Genomic DNA, 23,380 nt, shown 5'->3' on the forward strand with positions numbered 1-23,380 from the left:
AGGAGAGCCCCCAGAGGAGCTGAGTTCATACTCTGCCCTTTAGATAGCACTGTGAAAATCCATTACAGAGAAATGGGGACCAAAAAATAAGGCTGTTTTCAAACAACCTTCAAAAGAAACCACTTATTCACTAGTCAGTTCATCCTTAAAAATATTTACTGAACACTTACCATATCCACAGCACATGGTTTCAGAATGTGGAAGGTTCAGGGACATAGAAAATGGAACCTTCCCCCGAAGAGAGCTTGAACTCCATTAGGGAGACACACCTTGGGAGGTTCAACAGTGTTGGTATTGCAGGTTACCGCGAAGGAACTGGGTGAGTGAGGGGGTACGGCCTGACAGTTCACAACATACTACGGGATTTGGGTGGGGGAAAGACTGAATTCTCGGTGAAGGCACTGGCAAGAGTAAAGAACATAAATCTGACAGAAATAAGAGCACGTTCTAAACAGGTGATCGGAGATCTGGCCAAGTTCAAGATCTGTACCGGAAACTGTGAAACAAACTGTTCAAGAGTAGACTGAGATGAAGTAATGAAGGATATGTGAAAAACAAGTCACACTAGAGCCTGGACTTCACCATAAACAATGGGGAAAGCTACTAAATGTAGAAACACAAAAAATGAAGGCAAAAGGGCATTTTGGGAAGGTAAGTCTGTTGATGAAAAGATGAAAGACAGAAAACCTTTTGATAAGACAATCAGAAGCCATGAAATAAAGACTGCTTGATAATGGGAATACATTACACAAGGCTACAATGCAATCTGGAGACAAAAGAAAGAATACAGAGAGGACAGGAAAATTAGGAGCGTGACAGAAAAGGAATAGTTATACATATGAGTAATCAAGTGAAAACATCTATAGGCAGCTTGATAACAGATAAAATCATATTATAAAGAACTGGATAAAAAGGTACTTGAGGGGGCCAATGCTGTAGGATGGCGGGTTAAAGCCCTGGCCTGTGGTGCCGGCATCTCATATGGGCGCTGGTTCAAGTCTCAGCTGCTCCACTTTCAATCCAGCTCCCTACTAATGTACCTGCGAAAGCAGAAGATGGCCCAAGTGCTTGGGCCCCTGCACCCGCATGGAGACCTGGAAGAAGTTCCTGGCTCCTGGCTTTGGATTGGCTCAGCTTCAGCCGCTGCGGCAGCCACTTGGGGAGTAAACCATCAGATTGAAGACCTCTCTCTCTCTCTCTCTGTCTCTGTCTCTACCTCTCTCTGTAACTCTGTCATTCAAATAAAACTTTTTTTTTTTTTTTTTTTTAAGGTACTTGAGGTTTTGTTAAGAAATGATAGCTAGGGGCAGCGAGCGCTGTGGCATAGGAGGTAAATCTACTGCCTGCAGTGCCGGCATCCCATATGAGTGCCTGTTCAAGTCCCAGCTGCGCTGCTTGCAATTCAGCTCTCTGCTGTGGCCTGGGAAAGCAGTAGAAGATGGCCAAAGTCCTTGGGCCCCTGCACCCACGTGCGAGACGAGGAAGAGGCTCCTAGTTCCTGGCGTCGGATCAATGTTGCTCTGGCTGGCCGTTGTGGCCAACCGGGGAGTGAACAAGAGGATAGAAGACCTCTCTCTCTGCCTCTCCTTCTTTCTCTGTGTAACTCTGACTTTCAAATAAATAAATCTTTTTTTTTTAAAGAGAAATGATAGTCAGGGCTGGCGCTATGGTGCCTCTCTGCTGTGGCCTGGGAAAGTAGTAGTAGATGGCCCAAGTCCTTGGGCCCCTGCACCTGAGTGGGAGACCCGGAAGAAACTCCTGGCTCTTGGCTTCGGATCAGCTCAGCTCTGGTCATTGCAGTCATTTGAGGGAGTGAACCAGTGGAATGGAAGACCTCTCTCTCTCTCTGGCTTTACATCTGTCTCTAACTCTGCCCTCCAAATAAATAAAATAATTCTTTTTTTAAAAAAGAAATGATAATATACACTGTTTGAACAGTAATCCAAAAGAAAAGGTTAGCAAAGTTTGGCTCCCCTTGCCTTGCAAGCAGCAATTCAAATTTTTCTTGCTATAAAAATCCTTTTTTTCTACTCACAACTCTGAAATGATAATACAACTCTCTCAAAGAAAATAAACTGACTACAGTCTTTATCTACTCTTTATGCCTTAACCATTCGATCTGAACTTTTGCCAAATCTAATAGGTGATTTTGTTACCTTTATTGCCATTCCTAGTAGATTCCTCTTGCCTCTCAGCCAAAACTTAGTGACCCCATCTTTCTCTCACTCTCTCTGCTGTCATCCCCAAATTAAAATGCATATTCTTACCACATCTAACTCCACACTTCATTTGTAAAAGCTTGGCACTCATATTTAAAAGCTGTCCTCTTTAATTCTCTTGAGCTCATAAAAATCCTTTAAGCCTTTATAATCTCTCAATATTTAATATATCCCCATTAAACAGCAATATTTTGATCCCAGCTATGCCATAACTCATATGACCTTACATTATTTAACCTGCACATATATCATTTTCAGTAGATTCTGACACTGTCAGCTTGATCCAACTAATGATTTTTAGCAGCTGTTGATGGTCACTGTTTAGAAACGTCATTTCATTAGAGGCTGAAAAATGCTGAAATTGGAGACTTCTCAAATTAAAGATGTCTTCTTATTTATTAGCAGCAATTGTTCCTTAAAGACTTGCTTTCTTCTGCTAGAAGGTTACTCTTTGTCCAGAAAAGCAGGATAATGAAATTCCTTCTCTTTACCAGTTTTTAGTGATTTTCAAAGTTGGTGCCCTACCAAGCTCCAACAAGGACTAAGATTTATTTTTAGTATTACAATACTAAAATTAAAGATACTCCTGTATCTTTACAGATACAAGATGACAAGAATCCAGTAGTCTTTCTTTCCTAATGTCTAATGTCTAATGCCTAAGCTCACCTTGTATATTTTCTACTGCCAGACCTGGAATCAGTCATTTCTCAAAAAAGCCCTGATTATTTTTGCTGGAAAGCTGTAAAGGATTCCCTTCAAGAATATCAAAAAGAATAAGATACAAGTTTTTAAAAGAATGAGAACCAATGTTTTCTTTCCTCCAAAATATTATTACTATTACTATTGTTTGACACACACAGTAATTGTGCATACACACACACACACATATCGGGCACAGTGTGTAATGATCGGATCAAAGTAATTGGCATATCTATCATCTCAGGCATATATCATTTCTCTGTGTTGGGAAAATCTCTGCTAGCTATTTTAAAATAGAATTATTATGTGTGTGTATGTGTGTGTGTGTACGTATAGCCACAAATCTGTACTCTCTTCAAAGCTACCAAAAAAAAATCTGAATCATTATTTCTAGTTCCTCTTTAATTTTTTCCCAAAGCCCAGCAAACACAGAAATTACAGCTATCATCAGCATCTAACCTACAACCACTCTTCTGAAATTGATTCATTCAGTCACTCCTTCAGCCTACGTTTTCTGAACGTCTATTAGGCAAGTAGAAAGGAGTATGTGGCTGATCTCAAAGTCTAGTGGAAGAGGCAGGCGCTGTGGCATAGTGGGTAAAGCCACCGCCTGAGTGTCAGCATCCCATAGGGTGCCGGTTCGAGTCCTAGCTGCTCCTTTTCTGATCCAGCTCTCTGCTATGGCCTGGGAAAGCAGCAGAAGATGGCCCAAGTCCTTGGGCCCCTGCACCTGAGTGAGAGACCTGAAGAAGCTCCTGGCTTTGGATTGGCCCAGCTCTGGCTGTTGTGGCCATTTGAGGAGTAAACCAGCGGATGGAAGACCTTTCTCTTTCTCTTCCTCTCCTTCTCTCTCTGTGTAACTCTTGATTTTCAAGTAAATAAATAAATCTCAAAAAAAAAAAAAAAAGTGTAGCCTGTCTCACAGGTAATTTGCAAGCAAAACAGATTTCATTTTTGTCATCACTAGGTGTTGGGAAGCATGTGAAGAAATGTTTTTAAATAAAAGCAGATTAACATAGTGAAGGCAATACTAATAGGTATGCAAAGGAAATCTAAAACCTATTTTCTATTTTTGAGGAAGGTGAAAAACATGCTTTATTATTTTATTTTTAGATTGGTAATTTACACAGATCAAAACAATAAAAAAAGGCATTGTGCTGAGAAACTACCATCTTAAATCCTTTTCCCATCTGGGCGGTTCCTTCCTGCCCACTATTGGTAACCATCTTTTACTAATTTTGTTTTTAATCCTTCCAGTATTTCTTGATGCAAATAGGGAAAATTCACATATATGTGTATATATCCCCTCTGCCCTGTCAATAACACTGTTCTGCTATTTTCTTTTTTTTAAAGTACATCCTTATTATTATTTGACAGATAGAGTTAGACAGTGAGAGAGAGAGAGAGACAGAGAGAAAGATCTTCCTCCTGTTGGTTCACCCCTCAAATGGCTGCTTGTCACTCCCCCTCTTCGTGGAGGAACGACACAGGACCCTGCGCTGTTTTGTCTGCTCGGCCCTCCCCGGGTTTGCTGCTGGTTCTTCCCGGGTTGGCTACCGACCCTTCCACCTCCGTGGAAGGGCGGTTCCCCCTAGCCACTTTCCCCACTTCCGCAGGAGAGCGGCACACCGCCGGCCGGCTCTCTCGGGGGCTGCACAGGTGTTCCTTCAGATAGATGTTCCTGATGCATGTTGTCTCTCTCCTCCCTTATAGTCCTCTTCCACCAATCCCAACTCTGCTACCCACACGCTGAGTACGCTGCTCTCCTGCAATCAGGAGCAGGTCCTACAGTTTATTGGTTGAACTGGAGGCAGCTGTGTAGAAGCTGTTACTCCCTTCTCAGCGCCATATTGTGGGAGAGCAGATGCATAGAATAAGTCTTAATTCCAGTAACTTAGTCTAGTCCGAGTTGCTCCCCACAGCTGCTATGGTCGGAGCTACGCCGAACCGAAGCCAGGAGCCAGGAGCCAGGTGCTTTCTCCTGGTCTTCCACGCGGGTGCAGGGGCCCAAGCACGTGGGCCATCCTCCACTGCCTTCCTGGGCCACTCTGCTATTTTCTTAGTGCACACTGAAGATCATATTACAAGAGTACATTACAGCTCTTCCTTTTGGATGATACACTAATTCTACAAAAGGCTCTATATTTTACTTGGAGCTAAGGTACATTAAAATGTCTATCACTGCTCCGGGGAAGTGTTTTGGCCAGTTCTTTCAATATGAAGTTGATGAAATTTTTCAGAAAAGTCTACACAGGATTTTCCTGTTAGTTTTTCAATGACTTGCCAAACATTTGCAGGATAGCTTTATTTTACCATAAAACTCATTTACTTGAAAAGCTAGGAAGGGACACTTGGCTAATAAGGGGAGACTATCTTCCCCCCACTGTCTCTGTTCTTTCCTCTTTAACTTTCTTTAAATTCTGATTCTACCTTTACTATCTTTTTTTCCTTTTTCGGCTGCAACTTTCACATTCTATACCAACAAATGTGAAATATTTTTTTAAAATTTAAATTTTTTAAAAAATATTTTTATTTATTTATTTGAGAGGTAGAGTTATAGACAGAGAGGGAGAAGACAGAGAGAGAAGTCTTCCCTCTGCTGGTTCACTCCCCATATGGCTACGATGGCTGGAACTGAGCCCATCCGAAGCTAGGAGCCGGGAGCTGCTTCTGGGTCTCCAACATGGGTGCAGGGGCCCAAGCACTTGGGCCATTTTCCACTGCATTCCCAGGCCATAGGCAGAGAGCTGGATTGGATGAAGAACAGCTGGGACACAAACCAGCACCCTTATGGGATGCTGGTGCCACAGGCAGAGACTTTACCAACTACGCCACTGCACTGGTCCCTGAAATACTGATTTGTTCATCAAATATTTATTATGGGCCTTCTATTATTATGACTCCTATTAGTATTGGCTGCTAACATTTATTGAGCACTCACTGTGAATCAGGTATCCTGTTAGTTGCTGTACTTGCATTATCAAATTTAGTCCTCTGTAGAGCTTTTATTCCCATTGTACAGCTGAGTAAATGAAGGCCAGAAAGCAGAGGCCAAAGCAGCTAATTAAATTACTACTAGGAACTGTCAAAGCATGAATTCAAGTCTTTTTATCACCAAAATATATGCTTGTAATAAAGGAAGGGGGAAAACGAAGCAAGCTCGTGGTAAGTATGGATCCTTCATCAATGCTCTTCATTCAGATCTGATCCTTACATCTACTCTACACAGCAGGTGTCATCCACAGATGGGGTACAGGGAGCCTCATCCTGCCAAAGGCCACCCCAACGGTCAAACACCAAAGCTCATCTCTTTCTCAGAGCACACTAATGCCAGCAAGAAGTTAACTTCAGAGTTTCCTTCCAGGTTTGTAAGAGCAGGTGAGGAAGCACGGAGCACTGACCTGCAGCATGCACCTGGACACAACGACTTCAGGCACTTCAGGGAACTTCTGTCGCAGGTCATGTAAAACCTGAAAATCAATTTGGTGGCTTCCTTGGGCCATTCGTATGTTGCCTGATCAGGACTATCTGTACAGCAGGCAATTCTAGGCCTTAGTGGAAACAGTACTCATCTCTTCTGTCCAAGCATTTTCTGTGAAAGAAAGAAAAAAGATTTTAATGAGCACTAATTACAGAATGAATACCGCTATGGATTTAAAATTTCAGTACAAAGGATTATGTACTTCAGCACCCAGCACTTAACGTAAACTACAAAGTATCACTTAGGCCTATAATGCTTCCCATATAGTCTTTTCAATGTAACTTTTCTTGGCAAACTTTTATACTAAGTCCCACATATTTGTATGCTCTATAAGCGCTGGGCCAAAAGGCCTTCAAATAAGATAGTTGTCAAGGTCAAGGTTGTCTTCCCTCATTCGTTTAAAAGGGGAGATTAGAGATTAAATAATTTTACTGATTTTTTTTTTCCTTAATGATCACAGGACAGTCTGGGGTATGTGATCTTATTTGCTGTACTTAAAATTCTTAAAGTTGGATCCTGAAAAAACTTCGTTCTTTAAATAACTTTGCATACTTTAAGATTTAATGATCTAGAACCCAATACAGGTGATATTTTGCTTTATTTTCCAGATATATATAATCCTTTAACTGGTGAGGAGTGTCCTGGGAGTATTTTTTTAAAGTTCCTCAGGTGATTCTAACATGTGGCCAAAGTTGAGAACTACCACCTTATTTTTATTCTTAATGTTCCAAATGTGAACATGCTTAATCCTGGACCTTTGATATAAATATATAAAATCTAAATAAAATATTTAAAATTAAGTTTAATTTAGGATAAATTTGACAAGAAGACAATCTTTTTAAAACTAATTTCTTATTTGTAATTACAAAAATTCTTATTTGTTATCTTTTAACCTAATTTACACACACTTATAAAATTACAAGTCTGTAAATTCTACAAATGTAGGAATTAGGTCTCTTGTACTGTTTAGCACTTTATAAAATGGTCTTCAGCATAATAGATATTAAAATATTTTTGTGTAATTTATTATAACTCCTGAGACCTCAACAGAATAAAAGCTCACTTAGACATCATCCATAATAAGCCTTTCAGCTTTTTATTATTACTTGATTAACTTTTACTCAGTTCTTTTGTCTGTGACTTTAGCTATTACATGTCACAGAAGGAATCAATGCCAAACCAAACCATTTGCATTGTAGTTTCCCCTGAATTATTTCTATCTAAAACTCAACACACAATTTCAGCACTCAAAGCAGTGATTCTATAAATGGGCTGCTGCGGAAAGAGAAATACTGGAAATTAGTAAATGACATTTAAAAATAATTTATGAGGTGATAAATATGCTACAGAATTGCTCATCTGAAGACAATTTCCCTTGAGTCCTCTCCAACCACCAACCCATTTCCTCAATTTGGGCAAAAACTCCTCAAAAGGGTTATTTACCCTTAAGCGTCTTTGTGTCCACCCTCCTGATCTCCTTTAACACGCTTCTCTGCTTAAATTTCCCTGTGGTTTCCCCACCGAAATTACATGCTGGAGCTTCAGGTCGTGGAAGCCACTGTGAGTGCCAGTTCTCATGTTACCAGACATCGCTGCAGGTTCTGACCCATTCAACCACTCCTTCATTCTTGAAACAATTTCTTCCCTCGCTTTCTGGTATTTACACTCTTCTGGTTTTCTCTCTACCCACTGGTGGCAGCTTCTCCGTTTTCTCTGCTGGATTTACTTCCTTTTCTGGACATTTAAATGCTGGTGGACTAATCGAGTTCAGCTCCAGGGTTTCTTTTCAACTATACTAACATTTCTCTTGGTAACTTCACACACTGCTTCAAATAGCAGCTTTATCCTGAGGCCTGGCAAAATCATCTCCAACCCCAATATTTTCTTGAGTTCCAGACTAGTTGTCTGATATCTTTTTGACATCTAAAACCCACTTCTCACTTCAAACTTACAAAATTGCATTCTAATTCCCCCCAACTCAAGCCGACGCTTTCTTAGTTTTGCATTTTGCTATATGGTACCATCATTTCTGCATTTGATGTCCCACCAAGCCTTACTGACTAGATAGATCTACAAAACGTCTCTTCGATCTAACTACTCGTTCACACCTGCTACTGCTCTTGTTCACACCACCGTACTGCTTCACCCAGAGGATAACCGCGAGGGTCTCTAACTGGTCTTTTCCCCACCTCCATTCTTGGTTCCAGCAACACCCCCGGCCCCAGCCCCAGTCATTTCTCCACTGGCTGATCCTTATGAGAAGTAAATCAGAGCCAATCACTCCCCTGCTCAGAACCTGTCCTCACCAGGTCCCTGGCCAACTGCCATCCCCTCAACTTCATCTGCACCACTCTCCTTGTCCTTCAATTCCTAACGATCTTCGGCCAATCTCAGTCTTAACTTACAGCTTTCAGACTTCCTTCTGCCGGAAACACTTTCTCCTCAGGCTCCTGCATGGTTTTCTCTCCTACTTCATTAACATCTCGGATCAAATATCACATCCTCAAAGACAGCTGCCAATCAATCTACCTAAAAGAACGCCACACCTCTGTGGCTCTCCCACCAGCATATCCTCATACTGCTTTTTCTTCATAGCATTTGTCATTATCTGACATTTGTTTTATTCATTACCTATCCCCAAAACTTAGCTTCACAGGATCAAGGACTTTAGAACAGTTTTTACTTACTTAGTTATTTGACAGGCAGAGAAAAACAGATCACAACCCACACGCCCACAATGATCCCAGGCTGGGCTGAAGGTGAAGCTAGGCGGTTGGAACTCAATCCAGGTCTAAAGTAGGTGGGCAAGAACCCACTTACTTGAGCTGTCATGGCTGCCTCCCAGGATATGCATTAGCAGGAAGCTGGAGTCCAGAGGCAGAACCAGGTATGGAAGCCAGGCGCTCTGATATGGGATGCAGGCATCTCACCTGCTAGGTCAAATGCCTGCAGCAGTTCAGGGATGCTGAGGCACACTGCTGTATCTCCAGGATACAGGTTCTTGTTGACTCACAAAAGATGTGATATTTGTTGGGTGAAGTCAAAGATTTACACCATGCATCTTTCATATTACTTTGTTTGCAAAACATTTCAAATAATCTAGATTTGGAAAGCATACTAATTTACACACAATTTGAAGGAGAGATAAATCTTCAGTCTGATGAATATCTTTATTATTAGAAAAGCACAAATCACGAGAACAAATTGCAACTTACTGCATCATTAAAACATACACAGAAATCTATTACCATACTTGCTGGCTTTTCTTGGGTTCTTTTCCTACAATTATTTATTTCACAGGCAGTTACAGAGAGAAAGAGAGAGACAGAGATCCTCCATCCACTGGTTTCTGCCCTGAAAGGCTTCAACAGCCAGGGCTGGACCAGGCCACAGCCAGGAGCCAGGAATCCCATCCTGGTCTCCCGTGAAGATGGCAGGGGCCCAAGCACTTGGGCCAGCATCTGCTGCTCTTAGAGGCACAGCAGCAGAGAGCTGGACTGAAAATGAAGCTGCTGGGACTGCAGCCAGCACTGCGTACCGCAAGCGGCAGCTTAACCCACTACGCCACAATGTCAGCCTTGCTGGCCTGCTTTTCTGATAAACAATATCAAGTAAAAAACAAAATTATTCAAATGTACAATTTTATTTCAAGTGTTTCACTTCTTGTAAAGACAAAGTAGTTCTTATTACACTGTTTCATGAATAACAACTTTAAACACCAAACAAAGTACAAACAACAACGACTTGATGCAGAAACAGAAGTGGAAGGGAGAAGACAGAGTCCAGCACTTTAAGGAACAGCAAGTGTGACTTTCCATTTTTAAATGGCTTTTGGCGGCAGAGCAGGTAGCAGTTGGCTTGGGTAGCTAAAACACAGAGAAAACCTGCAGTTTGACCTGCTTGATGAACTTGGCCTGGAATGATAAGTGAAGGTCTAGCAAGCAAACTACAGAAAGCCGATCAAGTCACCGTTTCTCATAGTGTTCATTTCACTTGAACAGGTTTCCTTTTTGGTGCTCAGTTAGTTGTCACCGATCAGGGAGAACATATGATATTTGTCCCTTTGGGACTGGCTTATTTCACTCAGCATAATGTTTTCCAAATTCCTAACTGGGATCACTTTTCAGTTAAAATTTAAACACCTAAGAATAATTGTGTGTTAATTACAGAGTTCAACCAATAGTACTAGAACAAAAAAAAATACTAAGATGGATAAAGTATTACATTGTACATCAACAGTCAGGACAAGAGCTGATCAAGTCACTGTTTCTCATAGTGGCCATTTCACTTCAACAAGTTTCCCCTTTGGTGCTCAGTTAGTTGTCGCTGATCAGGGAGAACATATGATATTTGTCCCTTTGGGACTGGCTTAATTCACTCAGCATTATGAGAAACAGTGACTTGATCAGCCCTTGCCCTGACTGTTGATGAACAACTTAATATGTTATCCCTCTTAGTATTTTTTTGTTTGTTTGTTCTACTTCATACTTTTGGTTGAATACTGTAATCAATACACAATTCTTCTTAAGTGTTGAAACTTAACTGAAAAGTGATCGCTGTTAAATATAAGAGTGGGAATAAGAGAGGGAAGAGATGTGCAATTCGGGACATGCTCAAGATGACTTACCTCAAACGGTAGAGTTAGAAACATACCAGGGGATTCCAATTCAATCCCATCAAGGTGGCATATACCAATGCCATCTCACTAGTCCCAGTGATCAATTTCTATTCACAATTGATCATAATGATAGGACTAAGAGCCAAAGGGAGCACATAAACAAGACTAGTGTCTGCAAATACTAACTGATAGAATAAAAAAGGGAGAGAATGATCCAACATGGGAAGTGAGATACACTGCAGACCCATAGAATGGCAGATGTCCTAAACAGCACTCTGGCCTCAGAATCAGCCCTTAAGGCATGCGGATCTGGCTGAAAAGCCTATGAGAGTATTACAGGCATGGAAAGCCAAAACACTCTGGCAAAACAAACAAACAAAAAAACAAACAAAAACCTAAATGAAAGATCTCCGCGAGTGAGATCCCAGTGGAAAGAATGGGTCATCAAAGAAGGAGGTACCTTTCTCTGAAGGGAGGAGAGAACTTCCACTTTGACTATGACCTTGTCTAAATATGATCAGAGTTGGTGAACTCAAGGCTTCCATAGCCTTGGCAACTCATGACAAGAGCCTAGGGTGATTACTGATGCCATAAACAAGAGTGTCAATTTGTTAAGTCCACAACAGGAGTCACTGTGCACTTACTCCTCATGTAGGATCTCTGTCCTTAATGTGCTGTACATTGTGATTTAATGCTATAACTAGTACTCAAACAGTATTTTTCACTTTGTGTTTCTATGTGGGTGCAAACTGTTGAAATCTTTACTTAATATATGCTAAACTGATCTTCTGTATATAAAGAGAATTGAAAATGAATCTTGATGTGAATGGAAGGGGGGAAGGAGAGGGAAAGGGGAGGGTTGGGGGTGGGAGGGAAGTTATGGGGGGGGGGGAGCCATTGTAATCCAGAAGCTGTACTTTGGAAATTTATATTCATTAAATAAAAGTTAAAAAAAAAAAAAAAGAAATCTGAAAGCCATCTCCAGAGTTGGCATTAATGTTAACATACATGAGATAAACCTACTATGTTGTATAATTTCAGAACACGTACAACATTCTTGGTTATATTATGGCTAACACATTATATATCCACTTTTTTTTCCTTAAGGGTCAACACTCCTTCCACCCACAAAATGTAAGCAGAATGTTTAAATACTGATTTTTTTTAGCATCTTAATAATTAACTTTTTATTTGGGAAACATGACACTATTCTAAACTGAAAACTTATTTCTAAAGAAGAAAACATGTAAACATGTAAAGGTGCTACAAAGCTCTATCAAGGAAACCAGCAGTTTCCTTACCTCTTGCCTTTACCCCTAATTCCTGCTTGGCAGAGGCAATCCTTGTCAACACTGAGCGGGTTCTCTGTATTCTTGCAGACTATAGGGAGCAGGTGCTTGGCTGGAGATACTGGCATCTCACATGAGTGCCTGGGTTCGAGACTTGGCTCTGCTCTCAACTTGTCTTCTACTGGTGTGTATCCCAGGAGGCAGCAAGTGCTGGCTTTCGGGGCAGGCTCTCTGGCCTGTGGGCAGGGGTCTGGGTGGAGCTCCTTACTCCAGGCATCTACTTGGCCCAGGCCTGGCAGGTGCAGACAGCAGGGGAGCGAACCAGGGGATGGGAGATTCTCTCTCTCTCTCTCTCAAATAAACAAAAGAATGAAAATGTTTTAAATCCATCTTCAAAAGAAAAAACAAGAGAGATAGAACTGTTGCTTGAATTTTCAATTTTAAACATTATGGATTTTTTTTTACTATAGAAAATACAGTTTTGCAATTCAGTCTCAACACACATACACACACACACACACACACCCCTCAACCTCTGCTTCTCCGCCCAGTTACTTCCTATTTTTTGCTTAAACAATATTCTATATTTATATTAGTTCCCCCTACCCCCTAAAAGTGCTGTTAGCCTAGTTACTCCATTTCTAATGAGGCAGGGACTGTCTCTCCAATGTTCTTTTCCATATTAGCGATTCAAGAAGAAAACTATGTTTTTTATGAACAAACTGTACAATATGAATCAAATGTGACTCAAGGTGACCTCCCATCAAGTCCAACAAAACAGAAAAGCTCTCAAAATTGTAACCCTGGGAGAACAAGAGAAAAAGGAAGGCAGCAGGAGGGGAGAGCCACCACTACTGCAGCTATACGTTTAGGTGAGATATATTACCTCACAGTAAATAAACTGCCTGAGAAGACGTTCAAACAAACAAGCATCCAAGCAACAACTTAAAAGATAGGAAAAAATCTATAGAAGACTAAAGGTGAACACGCCTGACAATTCACCCCTTACCAAGGCCCACAAATAAGATGAGGCAGTTTGATAAAATTTTTTGGAGAGAGGAAATTACTGCATTATTTAAATTGTGCCAAACTCCAGTTATTAAATTTCTTTAAAAGGTCCTCATCTTCTGATGTAAAAATCTGATATGCACAAAAAAGCAAACAAAATATCTATATACCAATAGCACTGATTTATCAAAACTGGTACACAATTTTTAAATAAAAGATTAGGAAATGAAATATAACAGGTTTACAGAGTCAAATTTATTTATTTATTTATTTTTTAAAGATCTATTGAAAGTCAGAGTTACACAGAGAGAGCAGAGGCAGAGAGAGAGAGAGGTCTTCCATCTGCTGGTCCACTCCCCAACTGGCTGCAATGGCCAGAGCTGTGCCGATCCGAAGCCAGGAGCCTCTTCCGGGTCTCCCACGTGGGTGCAGGGGCCCAAGGATTTGGGCCATCTTCTATTGCTCTCCCAGGCCATAGCAGAGAGCTGGATCAGAAGTGGAGCAGCCGGGACTTGAACCAGCGCCCATATGGGATGCCAGTGCTTCAGACCAGGGCATTAATGCGCTGCACCACAGTGCCGGCCCCCAGAGTTGAATTTATCAAAGGTGTCTAGGGTTATTTAGAAAAATTTATACCTGTGCTTCCATCATATTAATATAATTATAGGAGAATACTTACACACATTATTATCTCAATGATACTCCAAAATATCATTTAGGAATATTTATTCTTGCTTTGGTGAAAAAACATATGGCTTCAGCTCTGACATGGTGGTGTACTGAAATACTTCAGACTCTCTTGTTACAAACAACTAGAACTACTGAAAAATTTCTTATATTTGCTTCAACACACAGCAGAGCTCGTAAAAAAAAAATGGCCTGGTGCCAGGAACAAAGCCAGAATTGAAAGCCATCGTAACCAAAGCAAAGTCAAAATGCTGTGGTGATACCCAGAAGAGGAGGCGGAGTTAGGAGAGGGCGGAGTACTAGTTACTAGAGCTGGACACATTGGTACTGGGCTTTCAATGATATATGGAGGGTAGACAGACTCTATGTCCATGAGACATCTTTATCTAAATGAGGTCATTTTATAAAGCCTAGATTCTGGAAAGTTTTCCTTATTGCTGTCAAAGCAGTCCAGCCTCTATCCACTGCCACACAGAAGCCACAAGGACGGATGAAGGTCACAAGAACCATGGATTCAAGAAGGAAAAGTCTCCCTTAAAAAATTAAAGTCACATGCCTGCACCATACACATGTGTGGAATGAAAATTTATACTACGGTGTAGAGAAGACACTTCAAAAAGAAAGTCTGTGGGGCCAGCACTGTGGCATAGTGGGTAAAGCCGCCATATGGGTGCCAGTTTGAGACTTGTCTGTTCCACTTCCAATCCAGCTCTCTGCCATGGCCTGGGATAGTAGTAGAAGATGGCCCAACTCCTTGGGACCCTGCACCCACGTGGGAGACCCGGAAGAAGCTCCTGGCTTCGGATCAGCCAAGCTCCAGCTGTTGAGGCTATCTGGGGAGTGAACCAGCAGATGGAAGATTCTCTCTCTCTCTCTGTAACTGTGACTTTCAAGTAAAATAAATCTTAAAAAAATAAAAAAATGAAAAATAAAAGTCAGTCTGTGGCTATGATACCATGGGGGTTCCTGGCAAAAACAAATGCAAAATCATTATGGAAGAATACTTTAATCTGGCAGCAAATGATTCCTAGAAGTTAAAAACAAAGTCAAGCTGAAGATTAACTCATGATAAATAAAATACAAAACCACAAAGAAATAATCCACCATGAGTAAGAATCAGAGGTACCAACTGCCTGATTAGAATCTAAGAATGCAAGACAACAGAACAACCTGCAGGAAGCTATAAAACAGAAGTATTTAAAATGATTGCAAAGATAAAAGAAGGAAAAGAAACCACAAAGATAAAATACAAAGTAAAAATGCAGATCAAAAGGATCAAGGAGGACTTCTGGAAACTAGAATATCATCACCAAATTGCAAAATCCAACAGCAGAAGAGGCTTGAGAACAGAAAGACTGGAGAACTGGGAGACAGTTACCACAACAGCAACCAGAGAGCACAGAGTTTATAAGGCAAATTAATGTATGAAAAGAAATAAACATATTAGAGCAAAAACATGTATCTAATGAAGGACTTCCAGCAGGAAAGCTATGAAACAATGAAGGAGAGGCAAGGTTCAGAGACAGCGGTTGAAGACACATGTCCTGAAACACATATGTGTGTTGGGGATGGGGGGAGCCACACTAAATTCAGTAAGGGAAAAATAAAAACAAAAAAAATGTGCACACACATTGCAGTGAGACAGAAGACTACCAATGACATAGAGCCACACTAAATTCAGTAAGGGAAAAATAAAAACAAAAAAAATGTGCACACACATTGCAGTGAGACAGAAGACTACCAATGACATAGAGTCTATCTTTAAAACAACCCAAGAGGCCGGTGCTGTGGCGGAGCGGGTTAAAGCCCTGGCCTGAAGTGCCAGTATCCCATATGGGCGCCGGTTCAAGACCCAGCTGCTCCACTTCCCATTCAGCTCTCTGCTATGGCATGGGAAAGCAGTGGAAGATAGCCGGAGTCCTTGAGCCCCTGCACCTGCGTAGGAGACCCGGAGGAGGCTCCTGGCTCCAGATTGGCCAATTTGGCAGTGAGTCATCTATGGAAGATCTCTCTTTCTCTCTCTCTGCCTCTCCTTCTCTCCCTGTGTAACTCTGACTTTCAAATAAATAAATAAATATCTTTTAAAAAAAGTAAAAAGTAATTAAAGAATATTTAAATTTGTTACCATTAGTCTGCTACAAATGTAACACACACCAATGGATGAAATATTCAAGGTATCATATCAGAAACACTAAAAAATACTATATGGTCTTTTGAAATGTCAGGTAAATTTTGATAAAGTACTGTAAAAAATTCTATGAAAAAAGTGAAAGTCTATTTGTAATAAATCAGTTATATAGATTTTAATACTGAAGCCAGGGGCAGGCACTATGGCACAGCAGGTTAAAGCCCTGGCCTGAAGCGCCAGCATCCCATATGGGCGCCTGTTCTAGTCCCAGCTGCTCCTCTTCCTATCCAGCTCTCTTCTATGGCCTGGGAAAGCAGTAGGAGATGGCCCAGGTCCTTGGGCCTCTGCACCCACATGGGAGACCTGGAAGAAGCTCCTTGCTCCTGGCTTCGGATCAGCATAGCTCCGGCCATTGCAGCCATTTGGGGAGTGAACCATCGGATGGAAGATCTCTCTCTCTCTGTCTCTACCTCTCTCTCTGTAACTCTTTCAAATAAATTAAAAAAAAAAAAATACTGAATCCATTTGACTCAAAACAAACTCAAACAAATCCATTTCAGACTCAAAATAACTCCAAAAGCTCCTAAACCTCCTAATTCCACATTCCAATAGTGAATACTCAATTCAGGGCTTGATGTCAACATTTTCTTATTGAATTTACTTATGATCTGACTTTTTTGCTTTAGATCCACCCTTGCCTGCTACAGTCTGAAGGTTTCTGTCTCCCAGACATACCTGAGATCCCAGCCAGCAATGGGATGGTATAGGAGGTGATGTGTGAGGGTGGAAGCCTCATGAATGGGGTTAGGGCCCTTACAATAGAGGCCTAAGAGAGCTCATCTGCCTGTTCCATCACCTAAAACACAGCTAGAAGACAACAACTATGAACCAGAAGGCAGGTCCTCAGATACTGAAAGGAATGGCTCTCTGATCTGGAACTTCTTAAACCTACAGAACTGTTGAGAAATAAAACGGCTGTTAACAAGTTACCCAGTTGATGGTATTCTCTCAGAGGAGCCTGAAACAGGCTTATGACATCATCTTATTTCTGCAGCCTTGTTTAACTGTTGCTTATTTTCATAATCTATACAAGAAGTTGGGTCTTGACTTCATCAATCCTCAATTTTGGTTACAGTGTCATTAGATTTTAATTTTTTAAAGATTTATTTGAAAGTCAGAACTACAGAGACAGAGAAGAATCTTCCATCTGCTGGTTCACTTCCCAGATGGCTGCAATGGCCAGGGCTGAGCAAGGAGGAAGCTTCAGCTGGGTGTCCCACATGTGTGCAAGGACCCAAAAACTTGGGCCATCTTCCATGGGTTATCCTAGGCACATAAGCAGGGAGCTGGATGAGAAGTGGAACAAATGGCATTTGAACCTGCATCCATATGGGATGCTGATGACGCAGGAGGTGGCTTTACCTGCAAAGCAGTGGCATCTGATATCCTATTTCAATGAGGCCACACTAAGTTTTCCATGAATACCTGATGATGATAGTTTCCAATATTTTTATGTAGTGAAGAGGAACTAACTATGACATCTATCATAGAAGTAAGTTGTCTGGAATTATCACAGACACGAGAGAACATATCATGATTAAATCAAGAAGTGTGTGAGCAGTGTCACTGATTAGATTAAGAAGTATGTGAACAGGTTCTAAGACTTAAAACTGAAAACTAAACATCCCACTGTGTCATCAATCATTTCTCTACATGCATTTGCAAGGGCTGCTGTCAGATGTTACCAAAACAAGATTTTAGTGGCAGTATGCTTCAGAGATGCTGTGGCTCAGTGTTAAGGAGGTGTCTTCACCGCTGGACTTTTTTTTTTTTTTCCACAGGCAGAGTGGACAGTGAGAGAGAGAGACAGAGAACAGAGAGAAAGGTCTTCCTTTTTGCCGTTGGCTCACCCTCCAATGGCCGCCGCAGCCAGCGCACCGCGCTGATCCGAAGGCAGGAGCCAGGTGCTTCTCCTGGTCTCCCATGGGGTGCAGGGCCGAAGGACTTGGGCCATCCTCCACTGCACTCCCGGGCCACAGCAGAGAGCTGGCCTGGAAGAGGGGCAACCAGGACAGAATCCGGCGCCCCGACCAGGACTAGAACCCAGTGTACCGGCGCCGCTAGGCGGAGGATTAGCCTAGTGAGCCGCAGCGCTGGCTCACCGCTGGACTTTAATATGCACTGTGAATGTGGAGTGGCGGTGGCAGGTTCACTATTTCCCACTTAACCATAAACATTTTGAGGTAGAAAACCCATGGAGAAATGCTGTCATGTAAATAAGGTAATCAAAAGGCAGTGATAGGGCCAGGCAACGGGTTCTAGTCTAGTCCCGGTTGCTCCTCTTCCAGTCCAGCTCTCTGCTGTGGCCCAGAAGGGCAGTGGAGGATGGTCTGAGTGCTTGGGCCCCTGCACCTGCATGAGAGACCAGGAAGAAGCACCTGGCTCCTGGCTTTGGATCGGCATAGCGCCCGCCATGGTGGCCATTTGGAGAGTGAACCAACGGAGGGAAGACCTTTCTCTCTGTCTCTCTCTCTCACTGTCTACAACTCTACCTGTCAAATAAATTAAAAAATTAAAAAAAGGGCAATGATTAAGAAAAAAAGGCAGTGATATCTTTCTGTCTTAGCAATTTATCCTTAGGAAATAATTCCATATAAATTTAATAATATATACACAAGTAAGTTCACTGTATAGTATCCTAAAACAAAAACCCTAGAAAAAACTAAAAAGCATAAGTTTTGGGGAACTTATATAAACATTAAAATTTTAAAACCTCAGAAAATACAAGGAAAGAGGCATACAATTTTTGGCAAAACCAGACAATATATTATCAAGTAGATTATTATTTTCATTGGGGAAAATTAAAATGAGAAGGAAAACAAACCAAAAAATAGTGTTATCAGGGCAGTGAAATGGCAGAAACTTTTGGTTTATTACAAGCAACCACTGCCATGCAAATGTTAATACATTATTTAAAGGTGAGTGCGAAAGGAAGCAGGCAGTGACAGACACTGACAGTGCAGTCTGTGCCAACCGAGCAATCTCATCAATTTTAAATGGCACATACACTTTGACTTCATGATTCTCCTTTACTGAATCTGTTTGTAGATACAGTCACATGGGCAATTAAATATATTTATCACAGCACTGTTTGCAATATGACTCACCAAAAACAAACGAAATATCTGTTAACAGTACTATATATAAACTGTGTTCATTCATATAATAGATTACTATATAGCTATTAAAAAATGAGGGGGTAAGCATTGTGGCACAGGGGGCTAAGCCACTGCTTGGGATGCCTGCATCCCACTGTTTCAGAGTGGCTGGGATAAGTCTCACCTCAGCATTCCAATCCAGCTTTCTGCTAATGAACCTGGGAGGCAGCAGATGATGGCATAACTGCTTGGGTTCCTGCCACCCATGTGGAAGACTGGGATAGTGTTCCTGGCTCCTGGCTTTGGCCTGGTTCAGCCCTGGCTATTGCAGGCATTTGGGGAGTAAACTACTAGATGGAAGATCGATCAATCTCTCTCTCTCTCTCTCTGTCAAAATTTTTAAAAAACTTCTTGTAAAGAACAAGGTGTTAATATGGATTAGTTCCCAAGATATACTATTCACTTAAGAAACAATTGCTTCTATGTGCAGAGCAGAGCTCTGTACTGTTGAGGCACATATATTAAACACACCCAGGTTTTTACATGCACAAAGTATCTCGGGGAGGATATCGAAGAACTGGTAATACTGGCTGCCTATGGGGAAGGCAATTAAGAGAGGTTTACTTTTCATCATATACCTTCTTGGTTTACTAAAAACATACACAATTTAAAAAGCAACTGATGATAATTCAACAATGTTATATTTTATATTTAAAAACATTTAATGAAAAGGGGGAAATGATGTGTTTTACATCCAGTCTTTTGCAGTTTAGATTGGGGGAGGGAGAAAGGTGGCTTAAAGATGTTATATATCCCAAGATTATCTGAAGTTCTGAACTTTAGATTAAATTTTACAACATAATTTTACACAATCTAGCTTCCTAAAATACTAAGTACTTATTTGATCAATAAAGGTTTTTGTTTTTAAAGATTTTATTTATTTTAAAGACAGAGTTACTGAGAGACAGAGAAAGAGACAGAGAGAGAGAGAGAGATCTCCGATCTGCTGGTTCACTCCCCAGATGGCTGCAATGGCCGGAGCTGAGCTGATCCGAAGCCAGGAGCCAGGAGCCACGGGCCTTTTCCAGGTCTCCCTTGTGGGTGCAGGGTCCCAAGGACCTGGGCCACCTTCCACTGCTTTTCCAGGTGTATTAGCAGATAGCTGGGTCGAAGTGGAGCAGCTGGGACTCAAACTGGCTCCCCTATGGGATGCCGGCGCTGCATGCTGGGGATTTAATCCGCTGAGCCACAGGGCCGGCCCCTAATCAATAAGTTTTGAGACCTGCAAAATGCAAAATTAGGCCCTACAAAATGCTCACTTACCTACTTCTTTCTATAGGATCAAATAAACAAACTGGTGTGGTAACAGAAAGGAATACAGATAAAATAAGTTCGGTAAGATGTGCTCAAAAGAAATAACCATACACGCTAAGGCATGACATCATTTTGGATAGCAGAAGCTGGGATCAGTTACAGGTGTATAACTGCGTTTTTAATGTTAAAAAGAATGTTAAAAAGAAATTGATACCCATTGAAGAACAGTGTGGAGAAAACTAAGTTTTATCTAGACATCAAGAGAAGGCGAAGGGCCAGCGCGGTGGCGCAGTGGGTTAACGCCCCGGCCTAAAGCGCTGGCATCCCACATGGGCATCGGTGTGAGACCTGGCTGCTCTGCTTCCTGTCCAGCTCTCTGCTATGGCCTGAGAAAGCAGTAGAAGATGGCCCAAGCCCTTGGGCCCCTGCACCCGCTTCGGAGACCCGGAAGAAGCTCCTGGATCCTGGGGATCGGCACAGCTCCAGCCGTTGCAGCCATCTGCGGAGTGAACCATCGGATGGAAGACCTCTCTCTCTCTCTCTCTCTCTCTCTGCCTCTCCTCTCTCTGTGTAACTCTGACTTGCAAATAAATAAATAAATCTTAAAAAAAAAAGAGAGAGAAGGCAAATGGCAGAGAAGCAGAATTGAACTTTTATGTATCAATATAGTTTGAAAAAGTTTTTGCAGTGATCCATCTTCATTAAAATATATATGTATATATCTCTCTCTACATACAGAGTACACATAAAAGTACAAATTATACTCTATAAATATACAAAAAGGTATATTTTGTCTCCCTAGACTCTCCCACACAACATGCACACAGCCTTTGAAAAGTTCATGAAAAATGAATTTTAAAACAATACACAGATTTCAAAAGAATTACTGCAACCAAATAAGCCTCTCTTTTAATTTCACTTTCCACAAACTTTTTGAAGTATTCTCATACGGAGACACAGAAAGGAGAGAAATAAAACATACCTTTGGAATAATTAGAAAATAGACACTGTTTAAAATGACTGCATAACAGTTCACCAAGTACATATACTATTCTTTATTCCTTCTTATAAACCAGTAATTAGGTTGTATCTAATATTTTTTCTAAAAGCTACATTAAGCCCTTTTTTGTACATTTAATATTTCCATATTTAGATTACTTCCTTAGCACATGAACTTAACAGTAAATATTCACCATATTCCAGGTGAAAATACAAGCTTTTAGATTTCATTTTTATTTTAAGAATGAAAGGTATCTACGCCCCTCCCCTGTCACTCCCTAGCCCCAGTAGAGCATCTTGCTTGCTAGCACCCACTAGTGATTTTCCATCCTGGATGCACATCAAAGCTAACTGTGAAAGACAGAGGCAAAATGATGATGTCTGAGGAAGGAGAATAGCAGTGGTTTGAACAGGGAGAGACCCAGACTTCCTCCTTCTCCTTGTACATTTTTTGGTGCTTGCATGAAATTTGCACAAACTACAAAGGAACAAAGCATTAGCAAACAGGGCAGCATGCTACCCTGGTTGCAGGCTATGGAAGGAGCTCTCTGAGCATCAGAGCCTGCCTTCTCCACAGCTGTGGGACTACTTGTCTCACTGGGAAACTGAAAAAGCATCCTGAAACCTCCAACAGTACCAGGTGCCTAAGTGCTAGCTTAGTGGTATTAACACTGAAGTCTAATATTATTACAAAACTATATAGATATCATTGTATTTTTATCAGATTCTCATGTGACTGTGAGTTTTACTGCAACAAATTTATTTTAACAAGGAATAAAATACAGTTCATGTTGAATATCCAAATAGTAGGAAGAAACAAATAAAATTCACTTCTCAACTGCAGATTCTCCCTCAGCTTATGGACAAAAAGGTAAGGAGAAGACCTTTCCATTTCCATATAACCTAAAATTACATTTCAGTTTCCACAATGACCACCAGCAGTGATAATTTTTTTTCTGTAAACCATGAAATCCTGAGTTGACAGGATCTGGGAAGTTATCTTATGAAAATGTGTTACTGAAGAGGTTAAAGAAAAATTCTGCCAGACTGCCTCTTCCACTCATCAGTCCAATTCTACCCCTTAAACCAACCCCTACTCACAAATCAAATTCTCTACGTAAGTAATGTTGGTTCCAAACTGGACAGACTAATCTGTAGCCTATTCACTGTTGTATCTCAAATCCTCAGTGAACGGCAAGCAGCTGCTCTGCGAGTGTCTGTTGCAGTCCATCTGTAAACACACATCAGAGTGTGTCTAGCATGTAAGTCCACTAGAAAAAGGGGCTGTCTATCACCCAAACTCAAGCATTCTCTTGGCTAAAAGTCAGTTCTGACAGGAGCAGGGAACCTTTTTTTTTTGCCAAGGGCCATTTGGATATTTATGATATCATCTGCAGGTCATACAAAATGACCACTTCCAAATTAGCCTGCTATAGATTTACTGCACTTTGAGTCCTGCCTGCGGTTGCCTTGGCAGGATCAGATCAGATGATTTCACAGGCCTTATATGGCCCAAGGGCCAGATGTTCCCTACCCCTATATAGTACCTGTTTTGAAACTGTAAATATTTTCCAGCACATTGATACATTAGAGAACAATTTGAGCATTAAATGAGATTTTGCCATAATATCACTTGCAAGAAACATGAAAGCCACAGCCAGCTACAACAAGCTTCATACAACTTCCAGTCAACCTGAACGCACCTCGCCCGTCTGCCTGTCATGAAGCACACTGGGTCAGGTCTGGTGTCATGACTTCTCTGATTTCAGAATCCCTGTGA

The 23,380-nt window shown here is 41.3% G+C and overlaps 1 protein-coding gene across 4 annotated transcripts in view; it reads right to left on the reverse strand.

Annotated features, from left to right (window-relative positions):
- The window catches only part of TAB2 (TGF-beta activated kinase 1 (MAP3K7) binding protein 2), a 99,516-nt gene that overhangs the window by 34,121 nt on the left and 42,015 nt on the right, over positions 1-23,380 (reverse strand). For 3 of the 4 annotated variants that reach the window (XM_051836814.3, XM_051836815.3, XM_051836813.3), the window contains one exon: positions 6,320-6,510. In XM_051836814.3, coding sequence (XP_051692774.1) covers positions 6,320-6,421 — 102 coding nt within the window. In that variant the 5' untranslated portion in view covers positions 6,422-6,510. Of the gene's footprint in view, positions 1-6,319; positions 6,511-12,318; positions 12,655-23,380 lie in introns of all 4 variants that reach the window. The other variant, XM_089333644.1, reaches the window with a different exon arrangement.

The sequence above is a fragment of the Oryctolagus cuniculus genome, chromosome 5 (genome assembly GCF_051225735.1).
Source record: "Oryctolagus cuniculus isolate XC-2025 breed Fujian yellow rabbit chromosome 5, ASM5122573v1, whole genome shotgun sequence".
Classification (NCBI taxonomy): domain Eukaryota; kingdom Metazoa; phylum Chordata; class Mammalia; order Lagomorpha; family Leporidae; genus Oryctolagus; species Oryctolagus cuniculus.